Source organism: Apus apus, chromosome 5 (assembly GCF_020740795.1).
Source record: "Apus apus isolate bApuApu2 chromosome 5, bApuApu2.pri.cur, whole genome shotgun sequence".
NCBI classification, from domain to species: Eukaryota; Metazoa; Chordata; class Aves; order Apodiformes; family Apodidae; genus Apus; species Apus apus.
In genome coordinates this window covers 49,421,241-49,443,203 of record NC_067286.1, presented here as the reverse complement: position 1 = coordinate 49,443,203, position 21,963 = coordinate 49,421,241, and the positions used below count along the sequence as shown (strand labels likewise).

The window sequence follows — 21,963 nt, the reverse complement described above, 5'->3', positions numbered from 1 at the left end:
GTACAACTCACACTACAATAATAATTTGCTTTATTAAGCTGCCAATATCAGTTCCATAGCTTTGGATGCACAAAAATACACATCAAAAAATAATTTTTAAGGGGGACACAGTGCTTTCAAACCACACACAACACTTGCTACCGTCATCTGGTGCTTTTCCACAGGCCAAGGCCAACAAACTGCCCCAAGTATAAGGATTTACAGTTTCTGTTTTACCATCCAACGTGATCTACCATGATTCAAGGTACTCCAATGCAAAACACAGCACAAGAAGATTGCCTGGAAGTAATTAATTTTCACCATCTCCCTCTCTGAGAGGAAAACACTTCAAGCAATAGCTACTTTGCTTTCCACCAGACATAATACTTTGACTGTGACCATTTTCAGATGTATAACCCATGAATTTTAAGTTGGCTGTAAAAGTCCTCAGAAATTCAGATTAGCATCTTCCACCTGTATAGATTTAAAGACTCTTCTTGAACAGCAACAATAATAGCCTTGAAATGCCCTTTCCCTTGGCTTCCCTCCTTCCTCCTACCTATTTTTATGTTCTCTAATCATTTTGACGACACAAGGATATTTCAGTGCTTTAACCTTAAAACTGAGCATGTCAATGGTTTTGTTATGTAATTACTGGAGGAAATACATAGACCTGGCAGCAAACTTTGTGATTTTGTATGATTTAATATCAGAACAAAGTTTCACTTTTTAAAATTACAAATAAACCTCACAGACTACTATATATTCCTGCTGTGAAAGAAAAACGGTTTCACAATAAATGAAGAGAAAACTTTGGGTTTTTTCTCTTTTATAAGGTGCATTAGTAACATGAATTAAGAATCATGTCTCTGAGAATGCCAAAATAAAGGATATTTCTCTTAGTAGAATTAAGATTTTAATACTTTGCCTTTGATCTGAATTACACAGTATTCTTAAAATCCAAGAGAACAAAATTCCAGACCTCAGAAATAACCTGGAGCTTGCTAGCACAAATCTGTCAACTAACAAATCCCTCTTCATCTCTCCAAAGGCTGCATTTTTAAAGGTCATTAGGTGGTCAGCTCACACACTAGCTTTACAGATCATGTAAATACAAGAGACTACGACATAAAAAATCTCCATTCCCCATTTCAAGTAGCAGTGCTTGAGTGTATCATCCCTGATGTAAATCTGAGAACCTGCATGCAGTAATATCTGAAGGTAATAACAAGATCCTAGCTTCCCCCAGATGAAGCAGTATAATGCTGCATTTGCTGTGTATGGAGAAGTCCTACTGACATGCACATCGGCTTAGGGAGGGCCACTGGGGCCACAGCACTAAAATATTCCTTTGAATAAAATATGAACAAACAAGCAAAAAAACAAACAAACAATAATAATAACAATAACAATAAAAACACATAAGAAAACCCTCAAAAACCTTGACTGCTGCATGAGTCCAAGTCCCCTCTCTTCCTGAACACAGGCTGAAATCTGAATGATCCTTCCTGATCAATACTCAAGGCATCGCAAATGTCTCAGTTCGTGAAAGGGTCAACAACTTCAGGTTAATTACGTGTTTAAAGTTCTGCATAAATGCTGTACTAAGTCAGAATGCTTGCTCAAGTGACCCACGTGAAATAATGACCTAGATGAACCCTGAATATACTTAAAACCTGCCCTTCAACCTGAAGTGAGAACACTGTAGTATGAGGTATTGTAACAAACTTCCAGTGCTAGACATCTCTGTCCTGAGGCAAAAATGGTCCCTCCTGGGGACTGCTTGTGTGCTAGTATCTCAGCTGCAGAACTGCAGAACTCCACTCCATAGTCTCCATTTAAACAAAACAAAACAAAACAAACAAACAAAAAAAAGTCAATTACATGAAAAATTAACCCAATCAAAACTAAATAAATACAAACCTCTAAACCTAGCCATACAGTTAGACTAACTTTGAGAGATGGGACTATTTCTGTAATACTGAAGAGCAACCATGTCTCTGTGGGTCATTTCGCTTTAGCTGATCTGTTACTCCAACCTGTCCACAATACTATGTGGAAGGTTTACACTAACCAGCTTTTCCTGAAGTTTAGTTAAGAATAAATAAATACAATGATGCATCATGCTCTAAAAAGCCAGACCTATTTTACAGTTAGCATTAACTTCTGGTAAGCCAAAGGAGGAGGGGGGAAGCGGAAGAACAACAATAAAAAAAGCTATTTTAGCAGTTTTTATCATCAATACCTCACAACAGCATGATTTTTCTCACAATTTAATTATGTCTTTCTATCTTCATATATTGGAGAGTGAACATTTTCCCATAAGGAAGAAAAAGTAAACTCCTTTCAAAGAAAATTGAATTATCTTAACTATTTTCTCATAAAACATAGACCATACAGCTCACCAGCCAGTAACACCAAATTTTTATTCTTGTTTTTTGTTATTTTGCTGTTATTTGTAAAGCTGCCTGGCATCATAGCAGGATCTGAAGGAACACCCATGGTATTTAAGCCTTTTAAATATTTGAAATTATTTTTAGCCAACAGAATTTTTCCCTAAAGAAGCAAAAAAAAAAAAAAAAAAAAGAAAGAAACACAAACGTGTCTAGTCAAAGTTCACATGCATTCACTCACGTATCAGACTTCAGGAAGAATCAAAACAAAGTGTAACTCTGGTTAATCTTATAATTGCAAGAGGCTTTTACCTATGGCTGTTAAATAATGCAATCCAAGTTACCTCTCCAAGATTAATTGTATAAAGTCACTGTGCAACTAAAATAGCAAGTCACAGAAGGGTATGCTACACCATTTACATAAATAAGAGAAATATGATTTTTTGTTAATTATCCTTTTAAAACAATTACTTTTGTTTCCTTGACATACAAATATATTTACTAGAAGAACATAATGCATTAATTTGGAATATAAAGACTGTAAAACTTTGAATTTTTACTTCTGTAAATGTTGAATCTGATACATTATTTTAAAGCAGGCAATCCAATTTTTTTTTTTTTACCATATTAAAGATAAATTTCCCAGGCAGAAAAGGAGGAAAGGTATTTTTGCAGAGGAAAAAAAAAAAAAAAAAAAATCAGAGCAATTAACTGAGTAATCTGAGGATAAGAAACAGGTACCTCATTGATAAGCTACACCATGTTTACACTCACTCTAAATCACACTTTATACTGTGGCACATAAGTGAGTGCAAACCTACCACTGGGAAAGCCAGGATCATCTTCATTCTCTGTGGAGAACAAGGCTTAACTATTATCAAGATGCTCTTCATGTCCAGAGCCCAATCTAACTGGATAATATTTGTAGAAGGGATAAAGGGATCTAGGTTCCCCATTAGCATTCAATTAATTTTTTGCTCCCTAGGAGAAACAGTATTAATATTTTTTGTGGAAGGAAGGAATGTAGGGGAAAATCACAAAGGGCAGTCCCTGCTGCAGCCACAGCCAGAATTGAGGACTTCCTAGTCCCCATGCCATGCTGAAACTCTAGATCTGGGTCTCTTGCAGTAAAGCTCAGTGTATGAGGTTATTATGCAGCCATATACATTTCATGTCACAGCACAGAACTACTGAACACAAACTTCATCTACTACACTAAAATAGTCATTTAAAAAAAAAAAAAAGACAAACGTATCTGCAACTTACAAAAAAGAGAAGGAAGATTTTGTTGTAAGAACTCCAAACAAGATAAAAAAAAACCTCTCTCCACTTAGTACAATGACTGAACTCAAGTTTTCTATACAAAATAGATTATAATCTGTTTTTTTTACAACAAGTCTCGAGATGTCAGGTTGTGGCTATGTCTGTAGGCACTCCAGAATCATGAGGTATCACCCCCTACTACAGCCTGAGCACAGCGAGATTTCACAGGGTTAAAAGTCTTAGATGGGCACACAGCCAATGTTGCCCAACACAGCCATTTTCCACCTTCCACTTGGGATACAGGAGGTCCTCATCTTTTCTACAAGTTACCAGATGTGTTACCCCTCACAGCCGAAAAGTATTTGGAAAAAGACAGAATTGACCTACTAACCACTGCTGGGACTTTACCAAAAAGGATCTGGCAGGGGTGCAATCTCTCCTCAGAGCTGCACAGCAGTGCTCAACTGTAAGAGTCCAGCAATGTAGTAGGATCAGAACATTTAGAATCAGTTACTAGATGGAAGGGAAGAATTTTAGTTCTGAAGATGATAATTTTCTTCATTAAGAAGCATATAGTACATGCATCACTATTCCCATCCCATCTGCAGTCTCATCCCAGAAGGGTAGTAATGCCAGTGGTATTCGTATAGCGTTCAACTCTGCAGAGGCTGGAATAGGGGAGAAAACATCACATTTTGGAAGTGTCCAACAAACCAAAAGATTCTTCAAATAACTTCATGCATTCCAGCAAATCTGACCAATTTCAAAAGACCTGAAGTGCTTGTATGATCACAATAGCTGTCCTTTTTTCAACATGTTATATCTCTTACATGTTTAAATTGGTCTTGTACCCACATCTATGGGTACAAACTGATGAAGCAAGTACTAAGTGAAGAGAATTTCACAGGTTATTATTTAGCAGAGACTTAATTATTCTTTAGCCAGTCTACTTTTTTTTTTTCTTTAAAGCAAATTTGAATCCAGAGTGCAAAATGGCTCATCCCTTCCAATCTAAACCATCCTATGGTCCTATAATTATTTCATAAACAGTTATGAATACTCCTTGCATAATAAGCAATTTGTGTTAGTTTTGCTGCCTCCAAGACTACATCAAGACTAATATTATTCCTATTGTCAAAACCCCATATCATATTAGAAAATCAAACTCTTGAGTTGTGTGGGACCAGACTACATGCTACACATGTTAACATAGAATCACGTTTGCTAATTTCCCTTTATGAGTCTGTTGTCTTACAGAGAGAGAAGGCCAGCTCCAATCTTTAATTACCTAAGTAGTACTTACTGAACTTAGTTACCCTGAATATCCACAAGATTAAAGCAGTTCTGGAGATGACCCCAGATAATCTTTCCAAGATCTCTCCCATCACATGCTGTTACTAATCAGCACTGGACAACCAAATAACTACAGTAAACCCATATACAATTAAAAAACATAATTGATTTATTTGAAATATGAAGTACTTATTCCACTCTCAAAAGTTAGTTATGGCCAAGACTAGGCCTCCCCTCACCCCTGTGTCCTCCAATCAAATAAAAAAAGCCCAAAAATTAAAAAAAATTTTACTTGGGCAAGACAACTGGTTTGCTCACATATGAGAAAATACTGCTGAACTCTAGCTTTCTTTCTTTCCCTTTTCAGCCTGCAAGCAACAAGAGGTTCTCATTTTATGCCTGGTATGGCAAAGGGGTGTTGATATTTTATACAGTTCCTCTCACACTGTGATCCCAAAAAAGCATTCCCCAGTGGTAAATCACTACCACAGCAGAGACCAGCAACTCTCCTAATCACAATCTTTAGTTTCCATTCTCCACGGACAGCAGTTGGCCCATGGATGGGCATTTCCTCACTCCCTTGTGGGAGGAAATGAAAGGATCTATGTGATCCAAGGTTCCTCCATCAGCCCTCCTCCTAAATGGAGGAGGAGAAATAATAATTGCTCTGTAATGTAGCATTAGTCTCAGTGTTCCATGTTAGGCTTTGTTAAAACATACATAGGGAGAAAAGACATCTCTCTTTTGAAAAGTCACATTTCTCATGAAAAAAGCACAATAAAAGAGTCAAGTAATTATGAGCTGATGAGGAAGGCAAGCAGAGAGGTGGTGGCTCAATGAACTTTGTGTGGCTACAATTTATGATTAAGGGACGAAAAAATGTAGCTTAGCTGCTGACCCTCTCTGCAGACTTTGGACAAGTCACTTGGTCTTTTTCAGTCTTCTTTTTCCTTTTCTTTACCCGTTTCTATTAGATGCTTTTAGGGATTGCCACTGCATCCCATCAACAAGGACAGTCATTGCTATAACACTATAGGGACCCTCCTCCTTCCACCTCCAACTAGCAAATTCTCAGTGCACAACTGAAACAGGACTAATTAATACACTAGCCTGACTTCTTCCCTGTCTAGCCAATCCTGGCTGGCCAATCTCCTGAGAGTGCCATGATGCTCATGACTCATGAAGCAAGATTCAAAAAAGGAGACAATTATAATATTCCAGATAGCTTCTTTCACATACTAATCTGCAAGGGCTGCATTAAAATAACAAGATAAGGCAAATGGACACTGGAAACTCAAAGTTTGTCTACTTTCTTTACCTGAACTGCAAGTCTCACAGCCACAGGGAAAGGGAAAGCTTGTGAAAGGCTTAAGAAGGTAAGAAAAAGCCTTAGAGTTTGAGGCAACAGTAGCCAAAGATCTTGTGGAGGGATTTAGAGAAGCATGACATAATCAGGCAAAGAATGCAACCTTTACAAAAGCACAAAAAGAGAGCTAAGGCAGAAACAGCATCTGACCATCCAACAACAAATCTGTGTGGCAGAATCTCAGCTGCTGTAAACTATCAGGGCTGTAATGAAATAGTGGACTAAAGGCAGGGTACACCAGTGTGGATTTGCTCCCAGAAGCCTGAAAGAACAAATGCCTCTCTTTGAGAATCCAGGAACTCGACTTTTGGACTAGGAAGTCAAAATTCAAAGCGTATGCTGACTCACAGTGTTTAAAAAAATAAAAATCTATTTCCCCCATTTCACTCTCTCTGAGCTTCTAAACGGGAATTTCATCCATTTTAATTTTACCATTCCCAAAGTTTAAATGTTTCCCACCATCTGTGAATATTTACATCTTGCTATTCAAAGGTTTAAATACCTCTGTGCAATAGATATAGTCGTATTAACCTCCACCCACTTAACAAGTGAGTGCATCATATGCAGGGGAAAAGGAATTCATCAGGTTTTGGCAATCTCTGAGAATAGTCCTACAAGTAAGCATGTATGGAAACTGAACAAGCTGAGTCTAAATTATCTTCTTATTCTCAGAAAGGTACATTGGCCATCGTTTGCTGCTATAGGTTGAGAATGTTACCCTCTCAGGATTGCTAATGCAGTACCTGTGATTAACATGAAACAATTTAATGCTGGGGAAAAATAAATAAATAAAAAACACCCCCCCACAATTGAATGAACACATATACATGTAGCCTGCGTTCCACCTGAAGTGTCTGCTCTGCTGTATGTCTACTCACTAGTAGAATCCCAGCAGGAATTAATTGACTCAGGAAGTCAGCATGCCCAGCTAAAACCAAACCTCGTACTGCATTTTGATTTTTCATACTTCTCCTTGCCCTGCTATTCCCAAGATTCCCCCATGGTTCATTATCCAAATTCAGTCTCCCTCCACTCATGTCTTTCTGCCCGTTTCACATATCCTCCAACTCCAGTGTCCACAGCTGAATATTCTTTATACCACTCAATTCCAAGCCCTAAGTTTCTCTATGCCTCTTGCAGTTTCTGATAACCATTTTCTACCTCCAGGTGCTTTTCACAGTCTGCTTCCCTGCAGCCAGGTTCTGCACTTGTCCAGTTTTGTCTGGATCCTCCACATTCCTGGTCCGAATTATGAATTGATGAGACACTGAGAGCACAGAGGTAAAGTAATGAATGCAGAGTTCTAACATCTATGAAATAATCCAGTACCTGATCAAGACTATGTCCTAGGCCAACCCCAAGAGAATGGATTAATGCTCACAGACCGATTTACACGTCTTTTCAGCTCGCTTACTACAACAGTAAAGTGAGACACGGTAACAATTCTGCATGATAAAAGCAAGACAGCAGCATTTTCTGCCTCAACTGCAGTACATGGTGACATGTCACACACAGACAATAAGGTAAAAAGGATTAAGTGAAAATGAAATTGCCTCAGATAAGGATAGGTAAATTTAAACATGGCTTTTTTACAAACAGCACAATTTCTTAGTGGAAAACAGAGCAGATTTCTACACAAAAAGGTCTATCTGCATGGTCACACTAGCAAAGAACAGATCTAAATACACACACGTTATCCCACATTAAGGGTGAGACAGTCAGTGATACCATGGACATCAGCATGCCCAAGTCCCATCAACTTTGATTTTGAATCCCCAATTCAAATAAGTCCTGAGTGAAATGTAATTCATTTGGTTTTCATATCAGATCACACGAAAATTCAGGTTGGATGGAACCTGAGGAGGATTCAAACTCCTGTTCAAACGCCATCTTTGCAAGAGCCTAGATGATGACCAGAGTATCTGGATTTAATTCTGTACTCTTCCACATGTTTCTTCTTTGCCTTCAGGTCACTAATTTACAAGCTGCTGTCTGTCTGAGTTGCCTGCATTCACAGAAGAGATGTTGCACTATTACTACATTAAGATTTGAGAAATGCCTAGGCAATGTGGTTTGAAATACATGCAATCTGAGATCTAAACATTAGAGCTGGGCTAATACTGGAAATTTTAGATCTTTAGTCAGAGCATTCAACCTGCATGGTTTGTTCTATTGAAATAAAGTAAGGGCCTGTGTCCACAGATGTTATATTTGGTTCTGAAGTTCTTACATTTCAGAAATTCTGATTTTTGTTTCAACCCTGCTTGTTGGTTTCAGCACAAAGATTAAGCTTGTAAAAATCCTTACCCACACTATGCTTCCATTGGTCTAAAGCCAACTGTTAATAAATGACTCATAAGAAATAACGATTATATCAAATAACATTATATTAAGTTTAAGAATCTACAGTAATATATTGAATAGTATTTATTTTTGTTTCATTTGACATTGTTTACTATGTCTCTAAATGGCATTTAGTCAGACACTTATTTACTGTGTGTTAAACTACTTCCTGCACACTTGGCATCTAGACCTGGGGAAACAGATAAATTACCCTGGAATTCATTTTCTGTTCACAGCTATCCAGGGAATGCTGCTGGCAGGTTGAGCCAAGCACAGAGATGTTTGTCTCATTTCTTTCTACTATTTTAGATGCCAGTATTAATACACTGCTAGAAAACGAACAGCTCAGAGAGAAGGTTGGTTATTTTTTTTTTTTTAATCTAGCTTCACCAAACAACACTTTTCTCGATTACCTTCGATGAGATCTACCTGCCAGCCCTTTTAATACCTACATCAATAAGCCAGGCAGAGAGTATCAGACAGTCAACCTAAATCTAGGTGTGAATTCTGATGAGGAGACCCTGGAAGCCACACAAAGAAAACTTGCCATCATGCATTTGTCATTTGCCCTCAACTAGTTCACTTAAAGTGGTTTTAAATTGTCACATATCTATCTCCTCCTGGAAACAGAAACCCTCCAAGTGAGATCATAATCAATAAAGTTCACCACTCAGCATTTAAAGAGATAAGAGTGAGTTCAGAGACATCTCCAGGGTGGGGAAACAACCTGAAACCAACAAAGAAAAACCTACAAGCATATGATGAGTGGCAACAGAAATAAACTATATGCTAGCTGTTTAGTAAGTCTTTCCACTAGATAAATGTATGCATCTGTGCACATACACACACACAGTCACTGGACACTGCACCTGTATGCTTCCTGAATACCATATGGACCTGCACCTACGTATTTCCTGAATACCATATGCATAAAGCAAGTAAGAAATTGTTTCCTAAACTTTTCCTCATTTTCACTTCCTTTTAGACAAACACAAAAATAGGATATTTATAGGTGGTAAATTTCCTGGTCTCTCAGGGCTTAAGACTTTGGAGTAAGAAACATTTCAAGTAAAAAAAAATCTATCATACTACAAAAGCTGCCCATTTGCTATGCATCCGAGCAGAGAGCAAGTCTGACTAAAAGGCTAGTGGGGAATATTTGCAAATAACATAATAGTTATTGTTAGTATTACTCCAATGAGACCTTGGTCTTTAAGTGCTAGGTACTGTATGAATGCATAATAAGAGAACCTGTTGGTCATGCTGAGCTTACCAATTTAGACTGTTCATGAAACATACAGTGAAATTATAAATACTACCTCCTCAAAAATGAGGATCTCAGGCATTCATCCCTGCTACAAATGGAAATTTGTTCTAGGGAAGATAATTTTTTTAAAGAAATACACTTTATCACATTGTTTAAAGAGAATTTACATGAGCACAAAATCACATATTCCACCAGCACAAAAGCATGTTTAGATCAGTATTTATGACACAATTGCTATTATCTTATACATTAAGACATCTTTAAGGATTAAGAAAAATAAAGGACACATCAATATAGCATATTGAGAATGATAGATTTGACTAAGCACTGCGTTTGTCAAATAAAATTGATGGAAATCAGTGCTTCCTATAGTGTCTTTATTGCAAATGTGCATCTTTTTCTATCCTTTCAGGAAATTACTTGTAAGAGTCAGTCCTGTCTCCTCTAGTCAGTGAGAACACCATAACTGATTTCTGTAGGAAAAGTAACAAGCTCCTGTATTCTCTATGGTATGTTACACCTAAGACTTCTGCATCACATCCTACATGAGTTCTCAAGGTGAGAAGAAATGCTGACCCCTGCCTTTCCCTCAACCCACAATTCATCTTTACCCACAGATAACAATAGGAGGAGCACACCTGAACCAAATCCCCAGCTATTTACAATCAGTGTAGCTCACAATTGACATGCCGCTGGACAGAAAACCCTGCAGACTCTTTCCATTTCAAGGCAGCTCACTAAATACTGTCAGGAGACTAATGGAAATCTATTCCAATACATTTCCAATTCACAGCAACTAGTTTACATTTTCATTTATTTAGATTTTATTGAGGCCTTCCAGTACCTAAGGAGGGCCTACAAGAAAGCTGGGGAGGGGCTCTTCACCAGAGAGCGCAGTGACAGGACAAGGGGTAATGGTTTAAAACTGAAAGAGGTGGGATTTAGGTTAAACATCAGGAAGAAATTCTTAGGCCAAGTTGGATGAGGCTTTGTGCAGCCTGATCTAGTGTGAGGTGTCTCTGCTCCTAGCAGGAAGGTTGGAACCTGATGATCTTTAAGATCCCTTCCAACCTTAACCATTCTACGATGCGCTGATTCTCTGTCCTGTATGCAGGGATTACTTTAAAATATCCACAACAGAAGGGAGTCCACATCAATTGCTCTAACAGCCTAACACAACACAGCGGGGTGTCACGTAGTTAGAAACACGACACCACCCAGTCATCTCACCTTGTAATTGTTCTGGAAACATTATTCAGAATTCTGGAGGACATAGAGTCATGGGAACATTTTGAAACAAGAGGCAAGTCATTGGAGCAGAGAAGCTATAAATCAGACTTGCTGGGCAGATGGTGGTGCAAGCTAGCGAGCTGATGGCAGATGGAAGTGAGAGCTTGGATAAGGCAAAAAAATTGGTTGCAAGCTGATGAGGTCTTTTAAGTTACTAGAGACAACTATTCTCCCTTCCTGATCACTCTGCTTTAAGTGAGGGTCAGATCAACTCCTCCTCCCACAGAAATTTACCCAGGAAACATGTTCAGATTCGTAAAGAAAGTAGTTTGGTTTCCCTCAAAGAAGCATACCCATAGCAGCCATCCAGAGAGTTACTCAAGATGAAGTAAGCAGAAGAGTCATAATTCAAAAATCCCAGGTTCCATGAAATTTTTGAAGTCCAGAGCCTCCTACATACTATCTATAAGCCCTCCATCCTGGCTTCAGGACAATATAAAGATTTTTTCTTGGCAGAGGAGTTTCCAGCAAAGGGGAAATTTGAAGCCAGGAAAATGGTACACAACACATTAACTTTGGTGAGGATTTGGTCTTATACCAGACTAGAACTGAGATTGGCTAGGTGTTCACAAATGATCCACACCAGCATCCTCCAGCTGACCTACAGTGCCTTTGCCACTGATAGGCAATATCTAAAACTCTTAATAAGTACAGAATAGTTACTATCAGGAAAAACACGTAACTATTAATTGTAACAGTCTCTAACCTCCAAACATTAGAAAAAACCTTTCTCCTCTAGTTATACGTACACACACACAGAGAGACATATCATATATTGTCCTTTCCTTTGTCAGAGCCTCAGGGTTCTTTTTTAAAGCAGCATTACCAAGACTTCAAAGTTTTTTCGGTTCTGATACAATGGCCCCAGAAGCACTAATAATGTTTCCCAAATAACACAATACAAAATTGCCTACTTCAGTAAATGAGACAATTTCAGACAGTGTAGGCTATGTGAGCTTCTAGCAGATAGCAGCTTCCACAGCTTCTAACATTTCTTCTAGAAGCTTATGGAGTTGATCTCCCAAGATATATCACCAAGGGTCTGTCTTACCACTGTCATGAACTGCAAGAATCTCATGGTCTCATACACTCACATAGCTGCCATTTTTGTCAACTGGGGACTTTGTTTTTTTATTTGCATGTAAGTAAGACAAGGGAGTGAAGTGGTAAATAAATTAACTTTGTTGAAAGCCTTTAGGAAAAGGGAAGCAAAGCTGCAGACCTGTGTGGGAAGCTAATAAAGAGGGAGCACAGCAATAGTGCTGAAATGACACAAAGGATTAACAGGCTCTCAGCAAGAACTGGCATTTCCCAACATATTATGAAGTTCTTGTATCCTAAACACACATAGAGAAACATCCACACAGCAAAATAAAACTGTTATAAACTATATACACACCCATGCATTTGTAGGGCCCCTAGTGCTTCAAGCAGATATAGAAATGACTTAAGTAAGAAGTACTTCTCAGAAGGGAGCCTACCGGAGCACTGTATTCATACAACATATATATAGAGAGACTACCTGTTCTAAAGATTAAAAAGAAGACCAGAAATAAAGCCCAGTTTTATCGGGATAAGCACATGACTGAAAGCTTGTATATTCCAACTGAAAATCCACACTTCGTCACCAATTTTCTATGCATTCTTGATCAAGTCTATTGAACCTTTCCTAGGACTACTTTCTCTGGGTGTATTCATGGGGTTACACAAGGTATGTTCTCACTGAGATGAGCTATGACACTTGATCCTTTTTGACAGGTCTTAGGTCATTGTACCTTCTTCTCATTACAGGGCGAATTTCAATCTCTGGCTCCCAGACAAGAAGGAAGAACAAAAAACAAAACAAAACAAACAAACAAACAAAAAGTAAACCAACACCTCGCTGCCCCCACACACACACCAACAAACCAAGTGTACAGAAGTCGTTACTAAGTAATAACAATCATGGGTTATCATAGAACTATTCAAGTTGGAAAAGACCCTTGGCATCACCAAGTCCAACCATCATCCCTACTCCACAAATTTCTCCTCTAAACCATACCCACCAATCACAGAACCACAGAATCTTAGGGGTTGGAAGGGACCTCAAAAGATCATCTAGTCCAAGCCCTCTGCCAGAGCAGGATCACCCAGAGCACATCACACAGGAAGGCATCCAGGCAGGTTTTGAATGTCTCGAGAGAAGGAGACTCCACAACCTCTCTGGGCAGCCTGTTCCAGTGCTCTGTCACCCTCGCAGTAAAGAAGTTTTTTCTGATGTTTACATGGAACTTCCTATATTCCAGTTTGTACGCACTGCCCCTAGTCCTATCACTAGATATCACTGAAAAAAGCCTGTCTCCATCCTCCTGACACTCAACTTTTACATATTTGTAAACATTGATGAGGTCGCCCCTCAGTCTCCTCCAAGCTAAAGAGACCCAGCTCCCTCAGCCTTTCCTCATAAGGGAGATGTTCCACTCCCTTAATCATCTTTGCGGCTCTGTGCTGGACTCTTTCAAGCAGTTCCCTGTCCTTCTGGAACTGAGGGGCCCAGAACTGGACACAATACTCCAGATGCGGCCTCACCAATGCACAATAGAGGGGGAGGAGAACCTCTCTTGACCTACTAACCACACCCTTTCTAATACAGCCCAGGATGCCATTGGCCTTCTTGGCCACAAGGGCACACTGCTGGCTCATGGTCATCCTCCTGTCCACCAGGACCCCCAGGTCCCTTTCTCCTACACTGCTCTCCAGCAGGTCAGCCCCCAACCTGTACTGGTACATGGGGTTGTTCTTCCCCAGATGCAAAACTCTACACTTGCCCTTGTTGAATTTCATCAAGTTTCTCCCTGCCCAACTCCCCAGCCTGTCTAGGTCTCGCTGAATGGCAGCACAGCCTTCTGGTGTGTCAGCCACTCCTCCCAGTTTAGTGTCATCAGCAAACTTGCTGAGGGCACACTCTGTTCCCTCATCCAGGTCACTGATGAAAATATTGAATAGTACCTGTCCCAGTACTGACCCCTGAGGGACTCCACTAGTCACAGACTTCCAACTAGATTCTGTCCCGTTGACCACAACTCTCTGACTTCCTTTCAACCAGTTCATGATCCACCTCACTACCTGATCATCAAACCCATACTTGATCAACTTATCTACAAGGATGCTGCAGGAGACAGTGTCAAATGCTTTACTGAAATCAAGATAAACCACATCTACCGCTCTACCATCATCTGTCCACCTAGTTACTGCCTCACAGAAAGCTATAATGTTGGTCAAACATGACTTTCCCTTGGTAAAACCATGTTGACTGCTCTTAATGACCCCCTCATCCTTGATATGCCTAGAGATAGTGCCAAGAACAAGTTGTTCCATCACGTTTCCAGGGATGGAGATGAGGCTGACCAGTCTATGGTTACCCAGGTCCTCCTCTTGCCCTTCTTGTAGACTGGAGTGACATTTGCTTTCCTCCAGTCCTCAGGCACCTCTCCTGTTGCCCACAACTTACCAAAGGTGATGGAGAGTGGCCTAGCACCAACCTTCACCAGTTCCCTCACCACCTACAGGTGTATTCCATCCGGATCCATCAATTTATGGATGTCCAGATTGCTTAACTGACCCCTAACCCAATCCTCATCTACCAAAGCAAACTCGTCCTTCATCCTGACTTCTGGGGTTTTAGGGATCTGGGGCTCCTGGGGAGAGTCTCCAGCAGTATAGACAGAGGCAAAGAAGGCATTCAGCAACTCCACCTTCTTTATATCCTCTGTCTTCAGGGCACCCACCTCATTCAGCAGTGGGCCTATATTGCCTCTAGTGTTAGTTGTATCTGCTATGTATTTGAAGAAGCCCTCTCTATTGTCTTTGACCTCCCTAGCAAGGTTAAGTTCCAAGGAGGCCTTAGCTTTCCTTATTGCCTCCCTACATCTTCTGACAACAGTCCCATATTCCTCCCAAGTGTCCAGCCCCTCCTTCCATGATCCATAGATTCTCTTTTTCTACTTGAGTTTGCCCAGCAGTTCCTTGTTTAACCATGCAGGTCTCCTGGCTCCCTTACGTGATTTCCTACCCATTGCGATGCTCTGATCCTGAGCTTGCAAGAAGTGGTCCTTGAATGTTGATCCAAATGCCACATCCAAATGACCCTTCAACACATCCAGGGATGGTGACTCAACCACCTCCCTGAGCAGCCTATTCCAGTGTCTGACCACTCTTTCTGTGAAAAAAAATTTCCTAATGTCCAGTCTAAACCTCCCCTGTTGCAGCTTGAAGCCATTCCCTCTTGTTCTGTCACTAATTACCTGTGAGAAGAGACCAGCACCAACCTCTCAACAATGACCTTTCAGGTAGTTGTAGAGACTCATGAGGTCTCCCCTCAGCCTCCTCTTCCTCAAGCTAAACATTCCCAGCTCCTTCGAGCATGCTTCATAAGATTGATTCTCTAGGCCCTTCACCAGCTTCATTGCCCTCCTCTGTACTTGCTCCAGCACCTCGATATCTCTCTTGAATTGAGGTGCCCAAAACTGGATGCAATACTCCAGGTGTGGCCTCACCCGTGCTGAGTACAGGGGCACAATCACCTCTCTACTTCTGCTGGTCACACTATTTCTAATCCAAGCCAGGATGCCATTGGCTTTCTTGGCCACCTGGGCACACTGCTGGCTCCTATTCAGCCGCTTGTCAATTAGAACCTCCAGGTCCTTTTCTGCCAGACACTTCCCAGCCACACTTCCCCAGGCCTGTAGCATTGCCTGGGGTTGTTGTGGCCCAAGTGCAGGACCCAGCACTTGGCCTTGTTGAAGCCCAGACCATTAACATCAGCCCAATGATCTAATCTATCCAAGTCTCTCTGTAGAGCCTCCCTATCCTCACACAGATGAACACTCCCGCCTAACTTGGTGTCATCTGCAAACTTACTGATAATACACTTGATACTGTTCTTGTGACTGGCCACCAGCTGGATTTGACTCCATTGACCACCACTCTTTGGGCCTGACTGTCCAGCTTGATCCAACAGATTGTATGCTCATCCAGGCCATGAGCAGCCAGTTTCTTTATGAGAGTTCTATGGGGAATACTGTCAAATGCTTTTTGGAGGTCCAGATAGACAATATCCACAAACATGAATTTCAGGTATTTTTAGATGCTCCCTTTATCTGCAGCTATCTCACATGTAGTCACTCTTGCAACATCTAAATCCCCCCTTCAGCAGCAGAAAACACACCCCAATAAGCTGTGCGGAACTGCAGAATAACAGGAAGTGACTAAAAATGCTACAATTGCAAAACTGTGACATATTTGATCAGTAAATCAGTGTTCTAATGGAAGAAACACTTTTAAAAAAGAAAGGCTAATTCCAGCACTGTGTCTAGAAATCATAAATTTAATGCAAGACTCATGATGTTTTTCTTAAAACCTCAGCACCCTGAGGCATATTTAGGCCTCTCTTGTGTCCAGTTCCTGTGATTACAGAGCAAAATGAATCTCAATGACCTGAATTTCAGAAAGCACATTGAAACCTGTATTTGTTTATTCCAATAGTTCCTATAAATTAATCTTACCATTTCAGAGGAACGGAGGGAACTGACCTATTTGTTCTCAACATCTGGATAAGACAGCACTGCTCCTGGTATTCCAATCTACACATAAGTATATGTTCTCCCTTGGCAGTTTTATCATATAATTGTAAAAAAAGTCCTCATTCATACTAAATGGAAATCCCCAACAAGAACTTTGGAGGGCATCTTTCTGATTGAGCTTCTACAGACCTGTAGCCTTTGCTGGCTTGGCTCCATGTGTGTTGTCAAGTATGTGTTCAGACATGATCACATTGATGCATGCACATATGTAGAGAAAAATTAAAGGGGAGTGGGAAAGAATAGTATTTCCTGACTACTCATCAAGAAGAATTACGTTTCCCAAAGGCCATTTGTTTCTTCTTTCTTGTCCGTTAACAACTTTGACAGACAAATCAACAGCATCAAAGGGTTAAAGATACAGAAAACAGCAAACTAACCTACAAAGTTCTTAACAGAAGCACAGAGAAGCTCTTGGACATCAAGATGATACAGTTATAGCTTTTGAAACCACTAACTTAGCAATCATGTTCTTCCACTCCTCTCTCAGAAGTGCATAAGCACAGTGGCAATTCTCAGTCTTTACAAGTGCCTTAACATTAAAACAAGCATGTAACTGAGGCAGGGGCAGTAATGCTCCAAGCTCTTCTTGTGCCTGGGGCTGACAGTATCCCAGAATTCATGCTGTCACTGTTTGCAAGAAAGCACAGACTCTACTGTCATCCCTTGCTGATCAAAGAGTCATACTTTAAAAAAAAAACAAAAACAAAAAACAAACCACCAACCAAACAAAACCACAACAACAACAAACCAAATAATCTGAACTTTAAATTAATTTGGCTAGTGCCATTGGCAAAATGTCTTGTCTCCCACACACTGTAAACCACAGAGAGGCAAGGAGAGAGAGGAAGGAAGTATACACTGGAAAGGCAGATGGGAAAATAAAGCATTGTGGATGAACACTAATATAAAAATGCATCATCTGTCTCCCCTCAATCAATTATTATTGCCTAGCCAGGATTGATATCCTGAAGTAAAATGGATTCCATGGTTTTCATACTACTTACCTCATCATTTCTTCTTGCATACAATATAATTTCCTATTCTGAATACATAGCTTATCATCAAGGTAGCAAAACATGATTAAATGTATAATGATAATGAACACAAATTACTGTTCTCAGATGGTATATCAAACACTGCCTGTTTAGCTACTCATAGTTTCAAGAAGGGTACACCTCATTAACAGTGCAATGTACACAGCTAGATAGGAATGATCACCAAAAGAAACAAAACTAAAGAAATCAAATTGTCAGATCATGCCTCATATTGACCCCAAATCATTCTCATACCTCAACATTACCTTTTACATTTAATAGATAGTCATGACATTACATAGCCCAATAAACCTTAATTCTACACAGAATAACCCTGGGTTTTGTTTTTAGGGAGGGTTTTGATGCTTTTATGTTTACTGTAACATATAACTGCAGCTCAGTCATTACAGCACTATGCAACACATCTCAAGAGCTTGTAACACATCAAAAAGTTATACCATCTTACCTGGCTCTGTACAGTTCTTTTCCTCATGTGTCCCATTAGGTGATGCCATCAACCTTCTGTTCCTCCATATTTCTGACCAAATGCGTCTGTCTGCAATAGTTGATTCTCGCCCTGTATTAAACAGAAAGAGGTTATGCTCACTGTCTTTAATTTTTTTCCTGCATTGTCTTAACTAGACTACATGCCTCCACTATCGAGGAGCATGGACTGACCATTAGTATATGAGCACAACAAAACCAAGGTATGACTGGGGCACATGCCAACATAAGTATGCCAGGTGTTCCTAGCTACAAAGCATGAAACTAGCTACAAAGGTGCAGTATCAGAGCTGTCAACATGTTCCAGCTATCAGAAACCTGCTGTGACCCACAACAGGAAAACATTCTGTGGCAAACAAATGTTGAAGCCTGCACCTGTGAAACTCAACACCTAGCAATTTCTATAGATGAAACCAGCCCAGCTAGGCTGACATGAGCCACAATCAGACTTCCATCTAGTCATCTGCACTTGCACATGCTACATGACTGCTTCATCAAAAAATAGAAATGCCTATGGACACTTTGGTTTATTCTGGGTCTAGGGGCTGATCTTTTCAGTGTTGTGTATAGTTGATAATATCAGTCCCTGCACAACTTGTCAAGGAAAACAAAAAAAATAACTGCACTGTGAATCCCCACGTCTTAAGAAAAACAAGCTTCCTTAGAAGTCAATGGAGCTTTTGCCTAAACTCTTATTTCAGAAGCATGCTCAATGGAACTTGCTGAGTATAGAAGGAACACTTGTGATAATACAGGGTATGCAATTATAATAATCAAAGGAAGAACAGAACCCCTTGATTAAATTATTTCCATCTCAACCTAATCAATTTCAAATGAACACATTATAATAAAAATTATTCCATTTTTTCTGCCAATCTTACACTTTATATTCAATCATCATGTAATGCTTGTGTTTTCCACAGCGACTTTTGCAAAGAAATCTAGATTGGAAGTTAGTTTGGCTAGAGTATTTGCTAAAATAATATGATGCCATAATTACAAGAAACAGAGAACAGATGGTCAGTGCTTATGGATATAATATACTGTAAATTAGCCAGCTGAAAAAAAGCTACCTGATGCAGCATACCACCAAAAATTAGGTTATGAGGGATTTAGTTGATAACCCAGGAGATTAGAAACTTTCATTAGTCATGACATTTTTCATGAAAACCTAAAAAAGGTCTCAAAAACTGCTGTCTGCAACAAAAAACCCACAAACAACCTTTAATCTGTGTAAAGATAATCATACTCCAACTATTTGCTTTAACAAACCAGTAAGTGTATCAAAAAAACTAGTTGGTACAGGGAAAGAAGAAAAAGCATAGGCATGACAAACAGTTCTAAATAAAGCAAGCAACAGCATACTCTAAAACCACAATTAAAAAAAGTTGAAAGTTCTAAGATAAGTAATATGCTAATACGGTCTAAGACACTGTATTATTATATGGGTGGCTTGTTGTCATCTTGGAGATATCTTAAAGAACCCAGGCAATAATATGAGCACAAAAGCATGAGAAAGTATGACAAGTTCCACCAGCTTTTTCTTCCCCTAAAGTACACATTTTAACTTCAGCTTTAATTTAAGCAGATGATCCATCTTAATTCCACTAATATCTGATTTTCTTATATTAAATGTGGATGTAGGATCTGGGCTTAGTTTGATCTTGTTCTTAAATCTTCAAGGACTGTTGGCAGTCCTACCTAGAGATCCATGTGTTGTCCCAGCAAACCTCAGACTTCATATCTCAAGAAGAGGACCTGAAGCTGCACACTTACAGCCCAAACTGTGCCAGCAGGCGGGCTGGGGGGGGGGGAACAGGAATAAGGTAGTTATAAATGCACCAGTTTACCAACACGGTACTTGCACAGAGGATGCAACTGGATCCAGTTTGGGGCTCCTCAATTCAGGAGAGACAGGGATCTACTGGAGAGTCCAATGGAGAGCTATGAGGATTATTCCAAGGGACTTGAACATCTCTCTTATGAAGCAAAGGCTGAGAGAACTGGGGTTGTTTAGTTTTGAGAAGGCTGAGAGAGGATCTTATTAATGTCTATAAATATCTGAGGGGTGGGTGTCAAGAGGAAGTGGCCAGTCCCCTTTCTGTGGTGCCCAGTTATAGGATAAGGAACAATGAGTATAAGCTAGAACATAGGAAGTTCATCTCAACATGAGGAGAAACTTCTTTACTATGAGGGTGACAGAGCACTGGAACAGGTTGCCCAGAGAGCTTGTTAAGTCTCCTTCTCTGGAGACTTTCAAAACCCACCTATATGTGTTCCTGTGGGGCCTGCCCTAGGTGATCCTCCTTTGGCACAGGGGTTGGACTAGAAGGTCTCTAGAGGTCCCTTACAACCTCTATCATTTTGTGATTCTATGAACTGACTGTCTATAAAATATGAGATCCGTGCTGTTCCTTCCCTAAATTACAGAATTTTCTGTAAAATCCACACTGTAATGAGCGGGCAGGGGAAGAAACTGGAGAGAACCAGCAGTTATAGATGATAGGTTTACAGCCTAAGGATAAAAATGAGAGGTGGCCCGAAGTTGCAGAGGGCACCACAAGCGGCTGCATCTGTGATGCCGCGGCAGGAGGGAAACTATTGCAGGGCCGTTCTCAGGCACGCAGCTGCCCCCCGAGCAGCAGGGCAGGCTGTTGCCAGGGCGGGCTCGGTGCTGGGAAGCCACCAGCCGCCTGTCCCCCGGGCTGCGGCCACGCATCTGCGCGGCGCGGGGGTTTCTCCGGAGGAAGCCGCGCTGCTCCTCCGCCTCGCCCGCCCGCAGGGGTACTTCCACTGAGAAACTCAAAACGGGAACAGCCGCGGACGCCTGAGCCCGCCAACCCCCGGCTGCCCCCGGGTCGGCAGCCACGGGACCGCTCCCGCCGCCCTCCCGGGTCCGCCGGTCCCGCCGCCACAGCCACTCACCGAGTCTGGAGAGCAGGCTGGACATGCACCAGACGAAGAAGAGGATGGCGCAGATGAAGCCCAGCTGCTGCAGCAGCATCTCCCGCCTCTTGCGAACTTTCCTCAGCAGAAGCAGCATGGTTTTCGGGCGGGCAAGCGGCGTCTCGTCCAGCTCCATCGGAGCAAGCGCGGGCGCCGAGGGGGCGGCCAGCAGATGGGTCGGAAAGCGGGGCTCACTCCCGGCGGCTTCCCGCAGGCGGTTCCATGTCGGGCGGGCTGCAGCGCTGAGAAAAGCCGATGCCCAGCGCCTCAGGTCGGCAGCGGCGAGGCAGAGAGGCAGGTGGAGGCGGGCGGGGGTGCGGTAAAGACGGCGGCAGAGCGGAGCGGGGGAAGGGCGAGGAGCCGCTCTCAGGGGCCGGGCTGAGCCCCGCGCCCCACACGCACCATGCCCGGCGGCGGAGGGAGCGGCGCGGCGGCGGCTCCCGCTCCTCTCTCAGCGGCCGCCCCACAGCGTGCGGGGGGCTGCGGCTCAGCACCGGGGGACGACGACATCCATGCGGCTCCCTGCCCGCCCCGGCCAAGTTTCAAGTTGATCCTTTTCCTCCCTCCCTCCGCCGCCACCCGTTGGGCGCAACAGCTGCCCCCGCAGGAGTGGCAGCCCCCCCAGGAGTGGCAGCCCCCCCAGGAGTGTCAGCCCCCCCCGGAG

General features: G+C 41.5%; 1 protein-coding gene across 1 annotated transcript in view; it reads right to left on the bottom strand.

Moving 5' to 3' along the window:
* The window catches only part of LOC127385855 (ras and Rab interactor 3-like), a 170,842-nt gene extending 149,321 nt beyond the window's left edge, over positions 1 to 21,521 (bottom strand). The window contains exons 1-2 of the mRNA XM_051622032.1: positions 21,279 to 21,521; positions 18,316 to 18,426 (exon numbers count right to left, since the gene is read on the bottom strand). Of these exons, the coding sequence (XP_051477992.1) occupies positions 18,316 to 18,426; positions 21,279 to 21,435 (268 nt within the window). The 5' untranslated portion in view covers positions 21,436 to 21,521. The remainder of the gene's footprint in view (positions 1 to 18,315; positions 18,427 to 21,278) is intronic.
* Positions 21,522 to 21,963: the final 442 nt, after the last annotated feature.